The 14,408-nt window shown below is 42.0% G+C and overlaps 2 protein-coding genes across 4 annotated transcripts in view; one reads left to right on the plus strand and one right to left on the minus strand.

The window, feature by feature from the left end:
* PCCB (propionyl-CoA carboxylase subunit beta) overlaps positions 1 to 4,079 on the plus strand; it is a 56,809-nt gene extending 52,730 nt beyond the window's left edge. The window contains exons 12-15 of the mRNA XM_019747974.2: positions 187 to 287; positions 707 to 805; positions 1,772 to 1,871; positions 2,861 to 4,079. Coding sequence (XP_019603533.2) covers positions 187 to 287; positions 707 to 805; positions 1,772 to 1,871; positions 2,861 to 2,982 — 422 coding nt within the window. The 3' untranslated portion in view covers positions 2,983 to 4,079. The remainder of the gene's footprint in view (positions 1 to 186; positions 288 to 706; positions 806 to 1,771; positions 1,872 to 2,860) is intronic.
* A 4,411-nt stretch (positions 4,080 to 8,490) lies between these two features.
* STAG1 (STAG1 cohesin complex component) overlaps positions 8,491 to 14,408 on the minus strand; it is a 354,251-nt gene continuing 348,333 nt past the window's right edge. For 2 of the 3 annotated variants that reach the window (XM_019747962.2, XM_074312886.1), the window contains 4 exons: positions 12,650 to 12,760; positions 11,988 to 12,102; positions 10,621 to 10,701; positions 8,491 to 10,533 (listed from right to left, as the gene is read on the minus strand). In XM_019747962.2, coding sequence (XP_019603521.1) covers positions 10,510 to 10,533; positions 10,621 to 10,701; positions 11,988 to 12,102; positions 12,650 to 12,760 — 331 coding nt within the window. In that variant the 3' untranslated portion in view covers positions 8,491 to 10,509. The remainder of the gene's footprint in view (positions 10,534 to 10,620; positions 10,702 to 11,987; positions 12,103 to 12,649; positions 12,761 to 14,408) is intronic. The other variant, XM_019747971.2, reaches the window with a different exon arrangement.

Genomic DNA, 14,408 nt, shown 5'->3' on the forward strand with positions numbered 1-14,408 from the left:
CTTCTTGCAAGATTCCCTAAATATTTGTGGCTTTTCTATATTTTGGGTATCTGGAATATGGGGCTCGGTGAGGGGTGGCTGTCTCCTGGCTCTTTGGGGAGCAGGGGAAGACCTCACGGCTCAGAATGGCAGGCAAAACTTGTGAGGGCGTTTGTGGGTACCTAGTAACTCTTGCTCATGACCTAGGCACAGCGCAGGAATACGGGGGCATCATCCGGCATGGCGCCAAGCTGCTCTACGCATTTGCCGAAGCCACTGTGCCCAAGGTCACTGTCATCACCAGGAAGGTGAGGAGCTCGCATGGGAGGCTGTGGCCCACTCACTCCCGGCAGCACGGTCGTGGCTGCAGGTCTGGCCGAAAGTTGCCGCAGCAAGAGCAGGAGTACAGCCTTAAGAGGATTGGCCAGGGGCGCAGCCCAGACATCTTTCACAGTGAACGTCATGTTTCCTGGCTTTTGCCCACTGCTGTTTTCAGTTCCCAGAGAGGACCATGGGCATCTCTGCAGGCTGTGTCTGCAGGGCTGTACTGCTGGCCTCACACGATCCTCTTAAGGCTGTACTCCTGCTCTTGGCCTCAGACATTGGGCCTTCAGTAGCCCAGGAGGGCTGTTGGTTTTTGTCCTCATTTCATGTGGCTTCTTGGGGTCTTTCAGGGACATGATCTTTTGACTGAAACTCTAACATTGAGCATTTGGGTCTGTTCTAGGCCTATGGTGGCGCCTATGATGTCATGAGCTCCAAGCACCTTTGTGGTGACACCAACTATGCCTGGCCCACAGCAGAGATCGCAGTCATGGGAGCAAAGGTGAGGACCGCTAGCTTTCCCTTTTCCTGGGTCAGAGACTGTACTCTCCCAACAGGAGCTTAAAGCACAGCTGAGAAATGTTGGAGAGAGGCCAGGTCCCCAGGATGGGCCAGGACTCCAGCGAGCTGGGACCGACATCTCCCCACAGCTCCCCAGGGCCAGCTCTGCCCCATCCTGCACGCTCACTTCAGGCACATGCTGGCATCTTCACGCTCAGGGTGGCGAGAGCCCAGAGTACGTTTCGAGTGGGTTATCAGTAAAGGGGTGAGTCAGCTGAAGTAGCCTTTGAGAGGATTGGACATTTCCCCCCAATCCCATCTCATCTCCTAGGGAGGGCCCCAGAGCCACTCCTTTGAGCCCATAGAAGCGAAACTGCAGTTCTGACCCTGGGGATTTGGGGCCAGGTATTTCCTGTTACTCAGCCTATTCCCCACTCTTTCCCTGCTTTGAAATAGGTGTTGGTGTTGAACTAGAGAACTCCCAGGGCTCCCCGGAGCTGACTTTTAGGGGTTCTGATGTGAAGGCCCATCTTTCAGTTTTCTATACTTCTACATTTGCAGTTCAGTGTGTCCTCCTCTGGCCACTGAATTCTGTCCTCAGGGCTCAGGATAATGAAAAAAGACAACAGCATTTTACTTCCCCTTGATGCAGCGGACCATGGATCTAATAGTGGAAAATGGGCCACACATCCTGGATAAGTGCAGATGGAGAGGGTAGGATGGCATCTCCGGAGACAAGCTACTGGCTTTCCGGGGCTGCCCGTCATTGGGGCACAGCTGAGCGTCCTGTCACACAGCCCCTGGCATCATGATGGGTGGCCTCAGGCAGTGCTTACCTCTGGGCTCTGGCACTTCTCTCCATATGCTTGGATTTAGCAGGAAGCTTGCAACCACACTGATGATGAGTTGAGGGAACTCTGTCCCAGTTGGGACCTCCAGTGACATTCATTAACTTGTCTCGTGACAGGGTGCTATGGAGATCATCTTCAAAGGGCATGAGAATGTGGACGCTGCTCAAGCAGAGTATATCAACAAGTTTGCCAACCCTTTTCCTGCCGCAGTGAGAGGTAGGCACTGTGGTGTGAGCGCAGCTTGTTCATTTGTTGGGTCACTCGCTCATTCTTTTCTGCCAAAACATTTCACGTAACTGCCTTTTGCCATTATAGTCGAATCTGGAGACTGTTAAGGATTGGGGTTGTCCCGGGGGAGCCATCGCTTACGGACAACGGGGCCTGTATAGGCAGGCGGCTTTGGTAACCACAATCCAAATAACATTGCTGAAATGGCTACATTTCTTAGGGCTATTCTAGTTGCCTAGTACTGTGTGAAAATGCCTCCCAAAACAGAGTGGCTTAAAACCACCACCCTTTTTTGTTGTTTTTTTGCTCATGGTTCTGAGGATCAGCTGGTCTTGCCGGCATCAGTCACGCAGCTGTAGTCATCTGGTGAGCTGACTGGCTGCATCGTCCGAAATGGCCTCACTTACATTGTTGGTGCCGGCCGTCAGCTGGACTCTCTCTGCCCGTGGTTTCTTATTCTTAAGGAGGCTAGTCCACACTTCTTTACATGGTGTCCTGAGGGCAGCAAAAAGCTGAAGGGGAAGTTGTAAGGTGCCCTGAGGCCTAGGTTTAAAAGGTACATTATGTCACTTTTTCCACATTTGGTGGCAAGTCAGAAAGCCAGGTAAAGAAATTGAATCTACTTGATGGGAGGAATGGCAGGTCACATTGCTGAGGGACTTGTGGACAGGGATGGGAGGAATTGTTGTAGCCATTTTTGAAAAATACATGTGTATTTTATTTCCTATTCATTTTGGCAGGGAGGGGTTGCATTTTCCTTTTCTTGCAAAGTTCTCCTAGGCCAGAAGTTGGGGACCTGCCAGAGGAGGAGGGGAGCTCCTGGGATGCAGGGGAGGTTTCATGGGGCCCAGCCTCTTATATCAAGTTGGGCCCAGCTCACACTGTTGGTCCCAGAGGTGACGCCCAGGCGGAGAACAGGTTTGGGGGCTGGTGTCATCTGGGGATGCAGGTGATAGCCCTTTTCTGTGCTTCCCCAGGGTTTGTGGATGACATCATCCAGCCTTCCTCCACACGTGTCCGAATCTGCCATGACCTGGATGTTTTAGCCAGCAAGAAGGTACAACGTCCTTGGAGGAAGCATGCAAATATTCCATTGTAAACTAATCAAAGGAGAATAAACCAAGAGTTAATTACTGCCTGGCCATTCACTCATCCCTTCCTTTTGCAATCATGAAACCTGAGAATCTAAATACCAATCTTTACTTGAAATAGCTAAGTTTATTAAATTCTAGAAAGATTTCATTTGTGCCTTACTGTAAATTTATTTGCTTTATTAAAGATATTAATTGGTATATTTTTGAGCATAAATTTCATTTTTTTGTGGTAGAAATCTGAAAAATCAAAACTGGAAAGAAAACAGTATATAGTATTGTCACCTAGAACTGTCCCTTATTTGACACTTGTTTATTGTTTATTTTTTTCCCCTATAAGAATTTTTTCTCCATAGGTAAGTACTTTGTCCCAAAAGCTTATCTGCTTAGGTTTCCTTTTAAATAATTATGATATTTAAATAATATGCCGTCTTTTAATTCCTCCAGGACTTGAGGATTAATGAGATGTTTGCGTGTGTGCGCGCATGCGTGTATAACAGAATAGTAATATGTAATAACCTGTATTATTTCCAGAAATGTGTTCTCACATTTTAAACATTTTATTTTGGAAATTTTCAGACCTATAGAAATCTTGCAGGAGTTTTATTATATACCCTTCACCTAGATTCTCCAGTTTTTAACATTTTCTACGTTTGCTTCATCTCTTCCATAAATTTAAAATTATTTTTATTGACCCATTTGAGAGTAAGTTGCAGAATCATGACCCTTTGTCCCTCAAATGTGTTTATTTCCTAGGAAACAAGGCTCATTGTCTCACGTAACCTTTCACGATGTTGATATTTTTGAAGAGTGTTCGCCAATTATTTTGTTGAATGTCCCTCAATTTGGGTTTGTCTGATTGTTCCCTGATGTTTAGTAATACGAGAATGTTCTTTCTGTGTATCACATTAGGAAGCACATGTTAATTTTTCCCATTGGTGAAATTGACTTTGATCACTTGGTTAAGGGGATGGCTGTAATTAATAACATTCTTTAAGCCTTTCTGTCGACAAACTCTATCAATAGTTTTAGTATCTATTGATGGTCCTTGCCTCAATCAGCCAGTCTATATTGATTATTAAATATTACGTTTCTAACCCTGTCATTATGTCTACATTTATTAGTTGGTACTCTACTGGAAGGAAGAGCTTTCTCTTTTATTGTGTTAGTCTCAGACTCAAATGGATTTTGTTTTTAACGTTTTTCCTGAAATATTTGATTTTTCTTATTTGGCTGTCTATCACCCTATCAGAATTTTAAACACACATTAGTTTGTTGCATTTTTCACTCTGCTCCATCCCTGTCCCACCCCGAGTGTCTTGAGATTGGGAACCATATATTATTCTTAAAATCTGTGCTTAGTACATAGTAGGTGTTTCATAAATTTTTTAGTGAATGAATATATTAATCAAGAAAAATACTCATGGATTCGTTTAAAATTTAATGTTATTTATTTTGATGCACAAAATTTCCTGACCTGGCCAATGGGAGCTCCTTCAAGCTTGGTTCTTCATCCTTTTGGTATGTCCTTATTTTTTGACACAGGATAATGTACGAGGCTTATTTTATATTTTCCTTGCCCACCCCTGGAATCAGTATTTCTCCAAGAGCCCTGGTTTCTTTTAGTAGATGTTATTTAGAAGTTATAATTGGCACTAGATGTTCACATTGATACTGGGGTGTCACTGCTTCTAGGTATTTTCAGCAGACTAGGAAATACTTATACAAATGTGTATATAATATATATATGGAGCATGTGCATATAAATATGTATTATATATATTTAAATTATGAGTTCATACTGAAACTTTTAATTCCAGTCTAACATGCTGGTTGTTCTTTGCCTTGCCCCGGTCCATATTTATGTATGTCTCCTACAGTGATAAAGCTGACTCCCATTATCTTCAATATATTTCACTCATTTGCTCAATCCTACAATAAATACAAGTTTCAGAACCACTACAACTATATCAGCAAAACACCTTCTAAGGTAAAGTTCAAGACTTTTTTGTAGTTCTGTCTTTAAACTGAAGGTACGTGGTCATTTGGATTAGTAACTGGGTGGTTATGGTATCAGTTTGAAAGTCAGAGTCCTTTGTCTTAGTTTTCCCTCATCCTTGTTTTATATTACTGAGTATGTAAAGCTTTAAGAGTCATACGAGAACTCGAGATTTTAAGAGGTTTCAGCAGAAAGACCAACCGTGGAGTGCTGCTCCAGTCCCCCCATGGGGGGGGACTGCATCCTTTATGGTGAGAACCCTGTGTCCTCCCACCCGATGACTTGCCCTTCTTCCCACCCCTGGGCTCCAAAGGTCTGTAATCACTGCTTGGATGTTACACCATTTAAAGCTCAGCTTGACCAAGGCTAGTATGTGATCATCATCCACATTCCCCCTTTCTACCAGACATCCCACCATTCCAGGTGGTCAGGCTTATGCCTTTGGGAGTTACTTTTTCAGTTCTCTTGAGCATCTTTTTTTCCTTTCCAATTGGAGAATGGGAATCTCCTGTTCTAGTTGGGCTCTGAGTACTTTTGCAGCAGCCTCTCCACTCATGTTTGGCCTTCCCCTAAGCCTGTTCTAATAGACTAATTCCAGGTCCAGATGTTGTTGCCTTCCTCTGCTCCAGCACTTCCAGTGGGTATAGTACACGATTCTCCAGGCTTTAACTCACATAGAAGGTTCTGGTCTGCCCCTTCCCTGCCTAATGATTTTTTTGAGCCCGGTCTTATCACCTTCACCTTGTAATACTCTTGCTCTCCACTCTGCTCATGCTCAAGGGCCTGTCTTTTCCCATTAGTACTTCTCAAATTGTGAGTTCAAACTGATTCTGCTTATAGCAGGCATTTTTTTTTTTAAGCACCCAATTACGTGGTTTATTTTTTGCCTTATATATATATATTTGTGTTCCTAATTAGGTGGTGAGAGTTCCTAGGGCGCAGAGACTGTTTGCCCAGAGGTTCTTTGTACGCCTCCTCAGCATCTAGTACAGAACCAGCAGGAAGACTGTATGCCATTGGAAGCAGGTGTAGCAGACTCCTGGGCTTTTAGAGGCCTCCTGGCTAAGAACTGTGCAGGTGGGCTCAACAGTTTAACGCTGCCTAGCCATGCAATTCCTGGGGTTAGCCAATCTAGGATTTGGCCTGTTTGAGGATAACTGTGCAATAGTCCATATAAGAATAATAGTAAACGCAGTTGTTTTTTCCTTTTTGAGGAAGGAGTCCAGGAAGTGTTTTACCAGGTTGTGAAATCTGGGCGCTGAGGACTTGTGCCTGGGCGTGCTATAATAGTAGGGCACCCAGCCCAGTAAAGCACTTGGGCAAGAGGCTCTGGGAAGCCTTGGAGTAGAGATGGGGGGAGAAGTCCCATCCAAAAGCCAAGCTAGTGGCCAAGGGAACATGAAGCTGCAAAACCTTGTGGAAGCTTTGTCAAGTAGACCGGCCTCTGTGAACTGCAGAATGTCTTGGGAACGGTGATGGAAAAGTATTCTCACTGGCTGTTGAGCAGGAATGTCTTTCCCAATTGGTGTTCTCATCTTAAGGGGAAAAGATAGATGTTGGTTCTTGTAACCAGAGGACTTGGGTTCAGTAAGCAGAGTGCTAGGAAGTATCTGTCTTTAGACTGAGAGTTATGGAGGGTAGGAGGCACTGCAAGTGTTCCGCTGGACCTTCCCCTGCTCTGAGTAAGTAAACCAGTTTGTCCCGAGCCACAACTGAATGGTGGAGCTGGGATTTGAATCCAGGCAGATTTTTCTGAACCCCAAACCTGTTTCTATTTAGAGTATTGCCTCAACTGGTTAGGTGGGCTGAGTTCCTAAGGGTTGGGATGAGAAAGGTGGTCTCCACTGGGATTGTCTCAAAGGATCCAAGGAGCACGTAGGTTGGGAAGGCTTCCCTACCTCATGCGTTGATGGCCAGTCCTCTTTTTGAGTTGCTGGAGTGATGGGTAGCACATCTGCAATGCAGCTTTCCAGTGCTTGTTAGAAAGTACTTGTATTTGCGATAAGTTCTTCTGGCTTTTCTTCTGACCATATCTTCATCTCCTCAGCCTAGTTCTCTGCCTCTCGATGCACTGATGCTGTGCTTAACACGTTGCGTATGGCGGGGTTTAAATCCCTCATACCCCTCTGTTCCGGCAGGTTTTTAAAAGAAACTTTAAAATGCACTCTTCTCTTTAAAGCGTAAATGCTTCTATGTCATTTATTATTTTTCTATGGAATTTTTTAGGATTTACTCACCTATGATGTTAGTAATCCCTCCTGGTGTGATACTGCAGAAAGCAGCTTCCTTTGTTATTAACGAAACACAAATAATTCAATAAAATGTGCAAAGTAAAGAGTCAACAGTAAAAACGAGAATTCTCGTTATCCATCCTTAACGCATGGCTCAGAAAAAACGAAGATTCTCGTGATCCGTACGCAACGTGTTAAGATCTGCCCACTCAGAGAAGAAAACAGCCTGTGAAGGACGCTCACCCCACTTTTGAACCAGCCTAGACTTCACCTGTTTGACAAATGTGAATTATTTCTTTCTGGTCCTTATGCTCTCTCGTACCTGTTAGCACAGGATGTCCAGCGTTCCAAACAGGAGCTGTGGCCACTTACAGGCAGTACCTCAGTCTGCGGCCTCTATGGAGTCCAGCCAACACATTTGGGCAGATGTGGCAGCCTTAGTAGGTAGGTTCTGACCATGTCACTACTGTCCTGCTTGGTGAGAAATGCCTCCTTTATGTGTCCTTGGGAGCTGAGAGCTGTCTTTCACCTGAGTGTTTGGTCTGTTTACACTGAAAAGCCTGCACTAAGCCTTTGTTTCCCACAAAGACAGTGTTCCTTGTTTGATGGACTTTTTCTGGGAGCAGGGCCAAATAGTTAAGTAACAGCTGGGAAGGTTGAAGCTTGTCCCAAGGTAGATTCACACATGAGTAAAGCCAGGGTTTTATTTCATAGACTATAACCTTCAAGATGAGCTGCTACAGAGACAGAACCCATCCTTATCACCTTCCTTCCTTAGCTGCCTAGAGCGCTCACCTGCTAATTCAGCCCCTGTATCCTTGCAGAGATATCTTAGGCCATCTAATGGACACAGCTTCCAGCACATGGCCAGGCCCACAAAGTATAGGGTATGACTTTAAGAGTGACATCTAGCACCAATATCAAGAAAAACCCTCACTTCTGCGGCTATGTAGAATCCAGGTGGTCCTTAAGGACCACTGTGAGGGGGCAACCACGCGTAAGCCTAGGCTCTGGCTCTGAGGCGGGGAAGATGCTGGCTACAGGTCAGTGGGTAGTTCCTGAATGCCTCCTCCAAAACTCAGCCTGCAAGAGACTTCCTCTTGAACCACAGACAACTTGGCCTACCTACTCTCACAGCAAATGCAAGGAAAGGAAGAAAATTAGTGACTTGCCCTAAATTTCTTTCTGAAAAAAAATTTTTTCACTGCAAACACAAGAGCAGCAGGACAGAAAATCATCTCTTTAAAGCTTTACCTCGTAGGAACAACAGGATGACTACCACAACCTGATTTTGAATAGTTTATTAAAGGAAAGGTGAAGCATCAGTTTCAAATTGTACAAAAGGAAAAAAACCTCATATTGCAAATGTACAATTTACAGAATTACTAGCAAAACCAATCAAGGAGACACTGAAAATACAAAATTTCGATTGACTTCAAACTGAATTGGAAACCCATTGGAGTAGATATTAAGCCTTTTTTTTTTTTTCTGTTTTTTGTTTTTTTGTTGCATGGTAGTCTATAATTCTAAATCGGCATCTGTTTTCCACACAAGACTGTCAAGCAAAAGACCAACCTGTGCATGTGCCAGAACACCTCCCGGCTTGCTCCCTGGCCAGAACCACAGGCAGGCCTGGTATGGTGGACTGTCCAGTCACTCCTGCTCCTTCACTTCCAGTGAAGCCCACATCTCTGGAAGAAAGCGAGACCCCCCAGCCCCCCTAACTGGAGCCCAGGAATTGCTAAATTAGCAGATAAAACATTTTTGGCAACTGAGTTTTTTCAGAACTATACAAATGTTGAGAAAAATCTGTTTTGTCTGTTTACTAAAAGGATGAAGAAAATAATCCATATTGCTTTCCTACACAAAAGATAATCATTGGGTGCACAGGTTTTTATTTTTTTAAATAAAAAGACTCTTCATTTTTGGTAAAAAGGGAAAGCCTCATGATTCTGTTGCAGCTACTTTAAAAACCAGCCCAAGAACAGCTGTGGATGGATTGGTTTGGAAATTCTGAGGCTTACTTTAAAAATCGGAAAGGAAGAAACTAAGTGGGCTTTTAAAAAAACAATAGCAGCAAGTCAAAGGTCTAAGCAGACTGTAACTCTAAACCATTGAAGGCAGTCCTGAAGATTCATAATTTTCCCCCCAAACAATTATTCTTAATATGCACATTTAACACTGAAATGTAGCTGTATTTCAAGGTAAGCTTAGGAACTTCACCCTCTAAGCACAGACTTCTATGCAGCACATACTTCTATAATTGGTAAACTTAATTCACAAAATTAGCGCATAAAGGTATTAAGTGCATGGGAAGTAGACACAGTTATGTTACATTTAAAATTACTTTTGCATGGCAAAGGAGTTTATGATTATCTTTTAAGAAAATGATGTAACTTGAATTTGGCAGGGCATGAAATAAGTGGTAAAAACAGCAAACTGATAACTTGAGAACCATTTTTGTTTTACTGAGAATACTTTATTTGCTGGTATAAGTTGCTAAAAACGCACAGAACAAATACCAATAGAAAATGTACTGTATTTGAATTTCCCTATGCTATATAAAATGAACGGTGTACACCATCTGTTGGAAAAATGGCTGCATGGACATTTCTTATTTTATGCCCCCTTATAAATAAAAATAAACCTTTTTATTCAAGAGTATATAAAATCTGGGTATCCATATCGGGTGTGTGGTTTTTGGCAGAGATGCACTGTCAGAATTTCATCTTAGCTTGTCAGTATTCATTCTGCTCTTCCATATTTTTGTATTCCACAAGGTCAACCAAATCCAGTGAGCTCCAAAACACTCTTCGGCAATTAAAATGAGCTGCTTACCCATAGGTTTAATAAAAATGGTTAGCTTTTAAAACATAAAAAGGCAAAATGTTAAAACGGTTTTTAAATTGTACAACAGGAAAATAAAGTTAAAAATATTTTTTTTTTTTACTCAATGCTGAGTTTTCATAAAACAGATGTATAACAGTGTTTATCTTGACAGCTGTTTTAAAAATTTAAAATTTCTTCCTCCCTCCAGAAAAACACACATCTGTATTGGTGTAGTCCAATATTAGGACACAAATGATTTTTCAGGTCAGTCTTTCTGAGGTGAGATTCACCAACATTCCCTTGGGTAATTTACATGCTCCTCTTCTGTCACTGCAAAAGGGGATTGACTGCAATCATTTGATTAAAAAACAAATCAGATCACATCAAAAGTGTTTTGTCCCCATACAAGCTATCACAGTATATAGGCCTCTAGCTCTAAATAATAGAGTTCCAGATTTGTAAATTTTCTTCAGACTTCAGAACATAGGCATTCCAAATCCCTAGAAAATGAGAAACAATTATTAACTTCATGCAAAAAACAAGACACAAAAACCATAAATAAAAAGTAGCAATAATTTAACATTTACTGAATCGTCTTCTATGATAGCTGCAGAATCAAAGAAATCTGGCCTCAGCTCAGCTCTCTCTCGCCGATTTCTTGATGGGGGCTGGAAAGAGAAGCCAATTATTTTTTCCTGAGATACATTAAGACAATGAAGTGTCGTAGTAAGCAGCTAATAATATTTCTGATGGCACCATAAATACACAGAACTTTTAAGGTCAAATTTGAAAGGAAAAGCATTTGGCTTTTAATGTCACTTAGACCAAAAAATGGCTTTAAATTGTGAATCAATTAAATATGTAAATGCATGTAATTTTTGGGCCTATAAACGTATCTTTGAGTCACAGAATTACAAATTGATCAAATGCTAGATGATAACTTCACTGAATTCCCCTAGCAGCTAGGACAAAAAAGTATTGATGAGCTAGGGAAAGGAAGGTTATAAAACGGAGTGACATGATTTCATGGAAAATTCAAAACATACAGCAGAATGTTAGGGGCTACATGATGTCTCCTCAAATTCATAGGTTCAAGTCCTAACCCCCATACCTCACAATATGACTGTTATTTGGAGATAGGGGCTTTAAAGAGGTAATTAAGGTAAGGGTGGCTTCTAATCCAGTATGATTCATGTCCTTATAAGAGGAGACATATAGGAAAGACCATGTAAAGACAAAGGGAAGGGAAGGCCATCTACAACTCCTCCAGGACTGTGAGAAAATAAATTGGTTGTTTAAGCCACCCAGTCAGTGGTCTTCGTTATGCAGCCCTAGCAAATGAATACAAAGAGAAAGAAGTAGGATGAACTCCCAGGTTCCTATCACACAGCTTCAACGACTGCCAGATATTTGGCCAATCTTGTCTCATTGAAACTCGTTTTTTCTTCATGTCATTTCACCTATAATTACTTCAATATGTATCTCTAATGGATGGAAACTTTAAAAAACCACCATGCATTATTATTCCTGAAAAAGTTAATTTCTCAGTATCACCTATACCTAGTCCTTATTCAAATTTCTTTATTTCAAAGTTGTCTTTTCACACTGAACAAATAAGTTCCATGTTCTGTATCTGACAATATATACTGTGCTCTAACATAACAACCAGACTCCAGTATAAAGTACAAGAAGCCAGGTTTAGTGTGAGTTCTTTTTCAAGAAGGTAATAAGGAATCAGGTCCTGTTATTGACTGCTTTGAAAGCAGGCTCGGAAACCACCTCAGCTCATCCGAATGCCCACAAACGTTACACTGGCCCTGCCTGTTGTTGGTCAGTGTTACCTCCTCCTCCTCACCCCACTTTTCCTCCTACAGGGTTCTGAAAACAAAAGCATCATCTTACACCAACACCTTCACATATCTTAACAGAAGAAAGATGTACTGAATTTCCTTACCAGATCAATAACCATGGTATCTTCAAACTCTTCATTCATATCTTCTAACTGGCTCCGGGATGACATCATCACATCTTCAAAGATGGGCTCAGCATCTTCCTCCATTAGGCCCCGACTGATAAGGAAAAAGCACAGTCAGAAAACTGTTCATATTCATTGAATTTGGAATCCTGGCTCTGTCTTACATTAGGTCTTCTAACCAATGAAAGCACATCTTCCAATTACAACCTATAGACTGCACAAATTATGATAATGAACTCTAAGGTAATTAAAGATCATTCATATGGTTCACCCAAGATTTTGTCTCACCAGAGGGAAGTATTAAATGTAATAACAGCAATAGCAGTTAATACTTATTTAGCTATGTGTCAATTCCAACAGCACTCTCAAGTGATTGGTACTTTTATCATCCCAAATTTACAAATGAGGAACCTGAGCACAGAGGTTTTAGGGCTTGCCCAGGCCACAGAGATGGCGAGTAGCAGCGCAAGGATTTAATCACTGAAAATCTCAAGAGCCCATGCCCTTCATTCTTGGCCTACACTGCACAGCATATTCTGAATTACGATTTTAACTCCTAAGACCAAACATCAGAGTGTCATTCCACAAAATGACTGGCACCACAAGTCATCACATTCTGTGACACTGGATGTAACACTTACACGGCATGCCTTACTCCAGTTCTCACTTTCATGTAGTTCATTCCTGTTCTGTCCTTCCGATTTAAGTCTTCTAATTTTGGCTGGCCTAACCAAGAGATCTGCATCTGAGGACTAAGAGAGAGTACTATTATTCATTCTGTGGCAGTAGATAATGAATTTAGCCAATTAAGCCCCGCGCTAAGAAGGCTATAGTAGGCTGGCCTGATCCCCATGTAGGGGGAGTTGGCTGAATTTATTCCAGGGCCAAGGGTGAGATCATTAGCAAAGGGTCTGCCTTGTAGAAATGGCAGTAAGTTGCCCAAAGAGATCCCTAACTTTCCAAGAGAAGTTGGCTATGACTAGTTAGGTGCAAAGAAAATCAGAATATGTCACCCCAAAATATGCCTCTTTGAGATAAAAGTTATTTTGAACTGAAGGCAATTAAGCAGTGAATGCAAAAAAGCTCCTGAAAATAAATTCACCTTACTGCAGATAGACTCTTCTTAGACCCAGCCATGGGCCTTAAGAGAGTTAAGAAAAACTTTCCTCCCCTACAGGTGCTTAAATTATCAGCCTGCTCCCCAAATCCCTGCCAAGCAAGAGAGCTTTCAAGACCTCTGTGTTCAGCTGCTCTCCTACTCAGTGTTCTCAGCTGGATAGCCAGCCAGTCCCCTGAGGGACAGAAACGATGCTGGCCTGGCAGCTCAGCCCTCCCTTGAAAGTTGAACAAGGAAAGGTGTAACTCAGTTTTTCTCAGTCCTGAAGAAATTTGGAGTCAGATGCATGCTGGGCTAAACCTTCACCTACACGCTATACTTATGGGCACATGAATACTTCCATAAACATGCTTCTTGGGAATTTTACAGGTGTAAACTTCAATGATTTTCAGTAGATAAAATCTGTTGGATGAAGTTCTCTCTAAGCAGCTATCTTTACTATGTGGGGCTACCACCTCGATTAAACCCATAAACCTAAAGCAGGGAAAAGACAGACCATAGCCAGGAGGGACTGACTAGTGTGGCAAGGTCAGGGAAGCAAGGCACGCCGCCTGCTCAATTAAGGAGGAACCCACCCTTGTAGGAAGCTGGTCATATGGTAAACTACCCTCTAAGAATATGCCCAGTAATACAGTGGCTGACAATTATCCTTTCAGCTTTGAGAAAAGCTTTGAGCAAAGATGCCTTAGGAAAACCCGGGATCTGAATACTTCTAACACTGCCTCTTTCCATTTCCAACCTGCTACATTTGTTGAGTGCAAGTGAGAATTCTCTCTTACCCATCAGAATAATTTCCTAGCATTACTCCAATATGGACAGAAATAGAAGTGAGATGCTAAGAGAATTTCACAGTTGGATAGAAAACAACAAAGAAAGTTAAGGGTTTTTTTAATAGCAAAAGTCATGGAATCACAATTTCAGAGCCCTGGTACTAGAAAACATTTTAATTGCTATTGTGGGGAAAGGTAAGACCTTGATTCTCTCTTAATGAAAGGACAACAATTAGAATTTATCAAATATTTTAATAATTCTTAATTCACAAATAGTTTTAAGTTTAAAATTACTATTAAATGGATATAAAAGTAACACAGTCTATTTGGTGTTCATACAAGTAACTTTAGTAGAGATTCTTACAGGCTCTCTTGCCAAGGAAATAACCTGCATATCCTCTTGTTAAGTCCCCGAGAAAGAATAGACCTGCCCAAGGAGTGTGCAAACTCCAACTATAAGTAGCTTTTCGTGAGACACATGCATTTAAAGGTCTCTAGACTCTGAATAACTGA

This window comes from Rhinolophus sinicus, linkage group LG10 (assembly GCF_036562045.2).
Source record: "Rhinolophus sinicus isolate RSC01 linkage group LG10, ASM3656204v1, whole genome shotgun sequence".
In the NCBI taxonomy this organism is placed as follows: domain Eukaryota; kingdom Metazoa; phylum Chordata; class Mammalia; order Chiroptera; family Rhinolophidae; genus Rhinolophus; species Rhinolophus sinicus.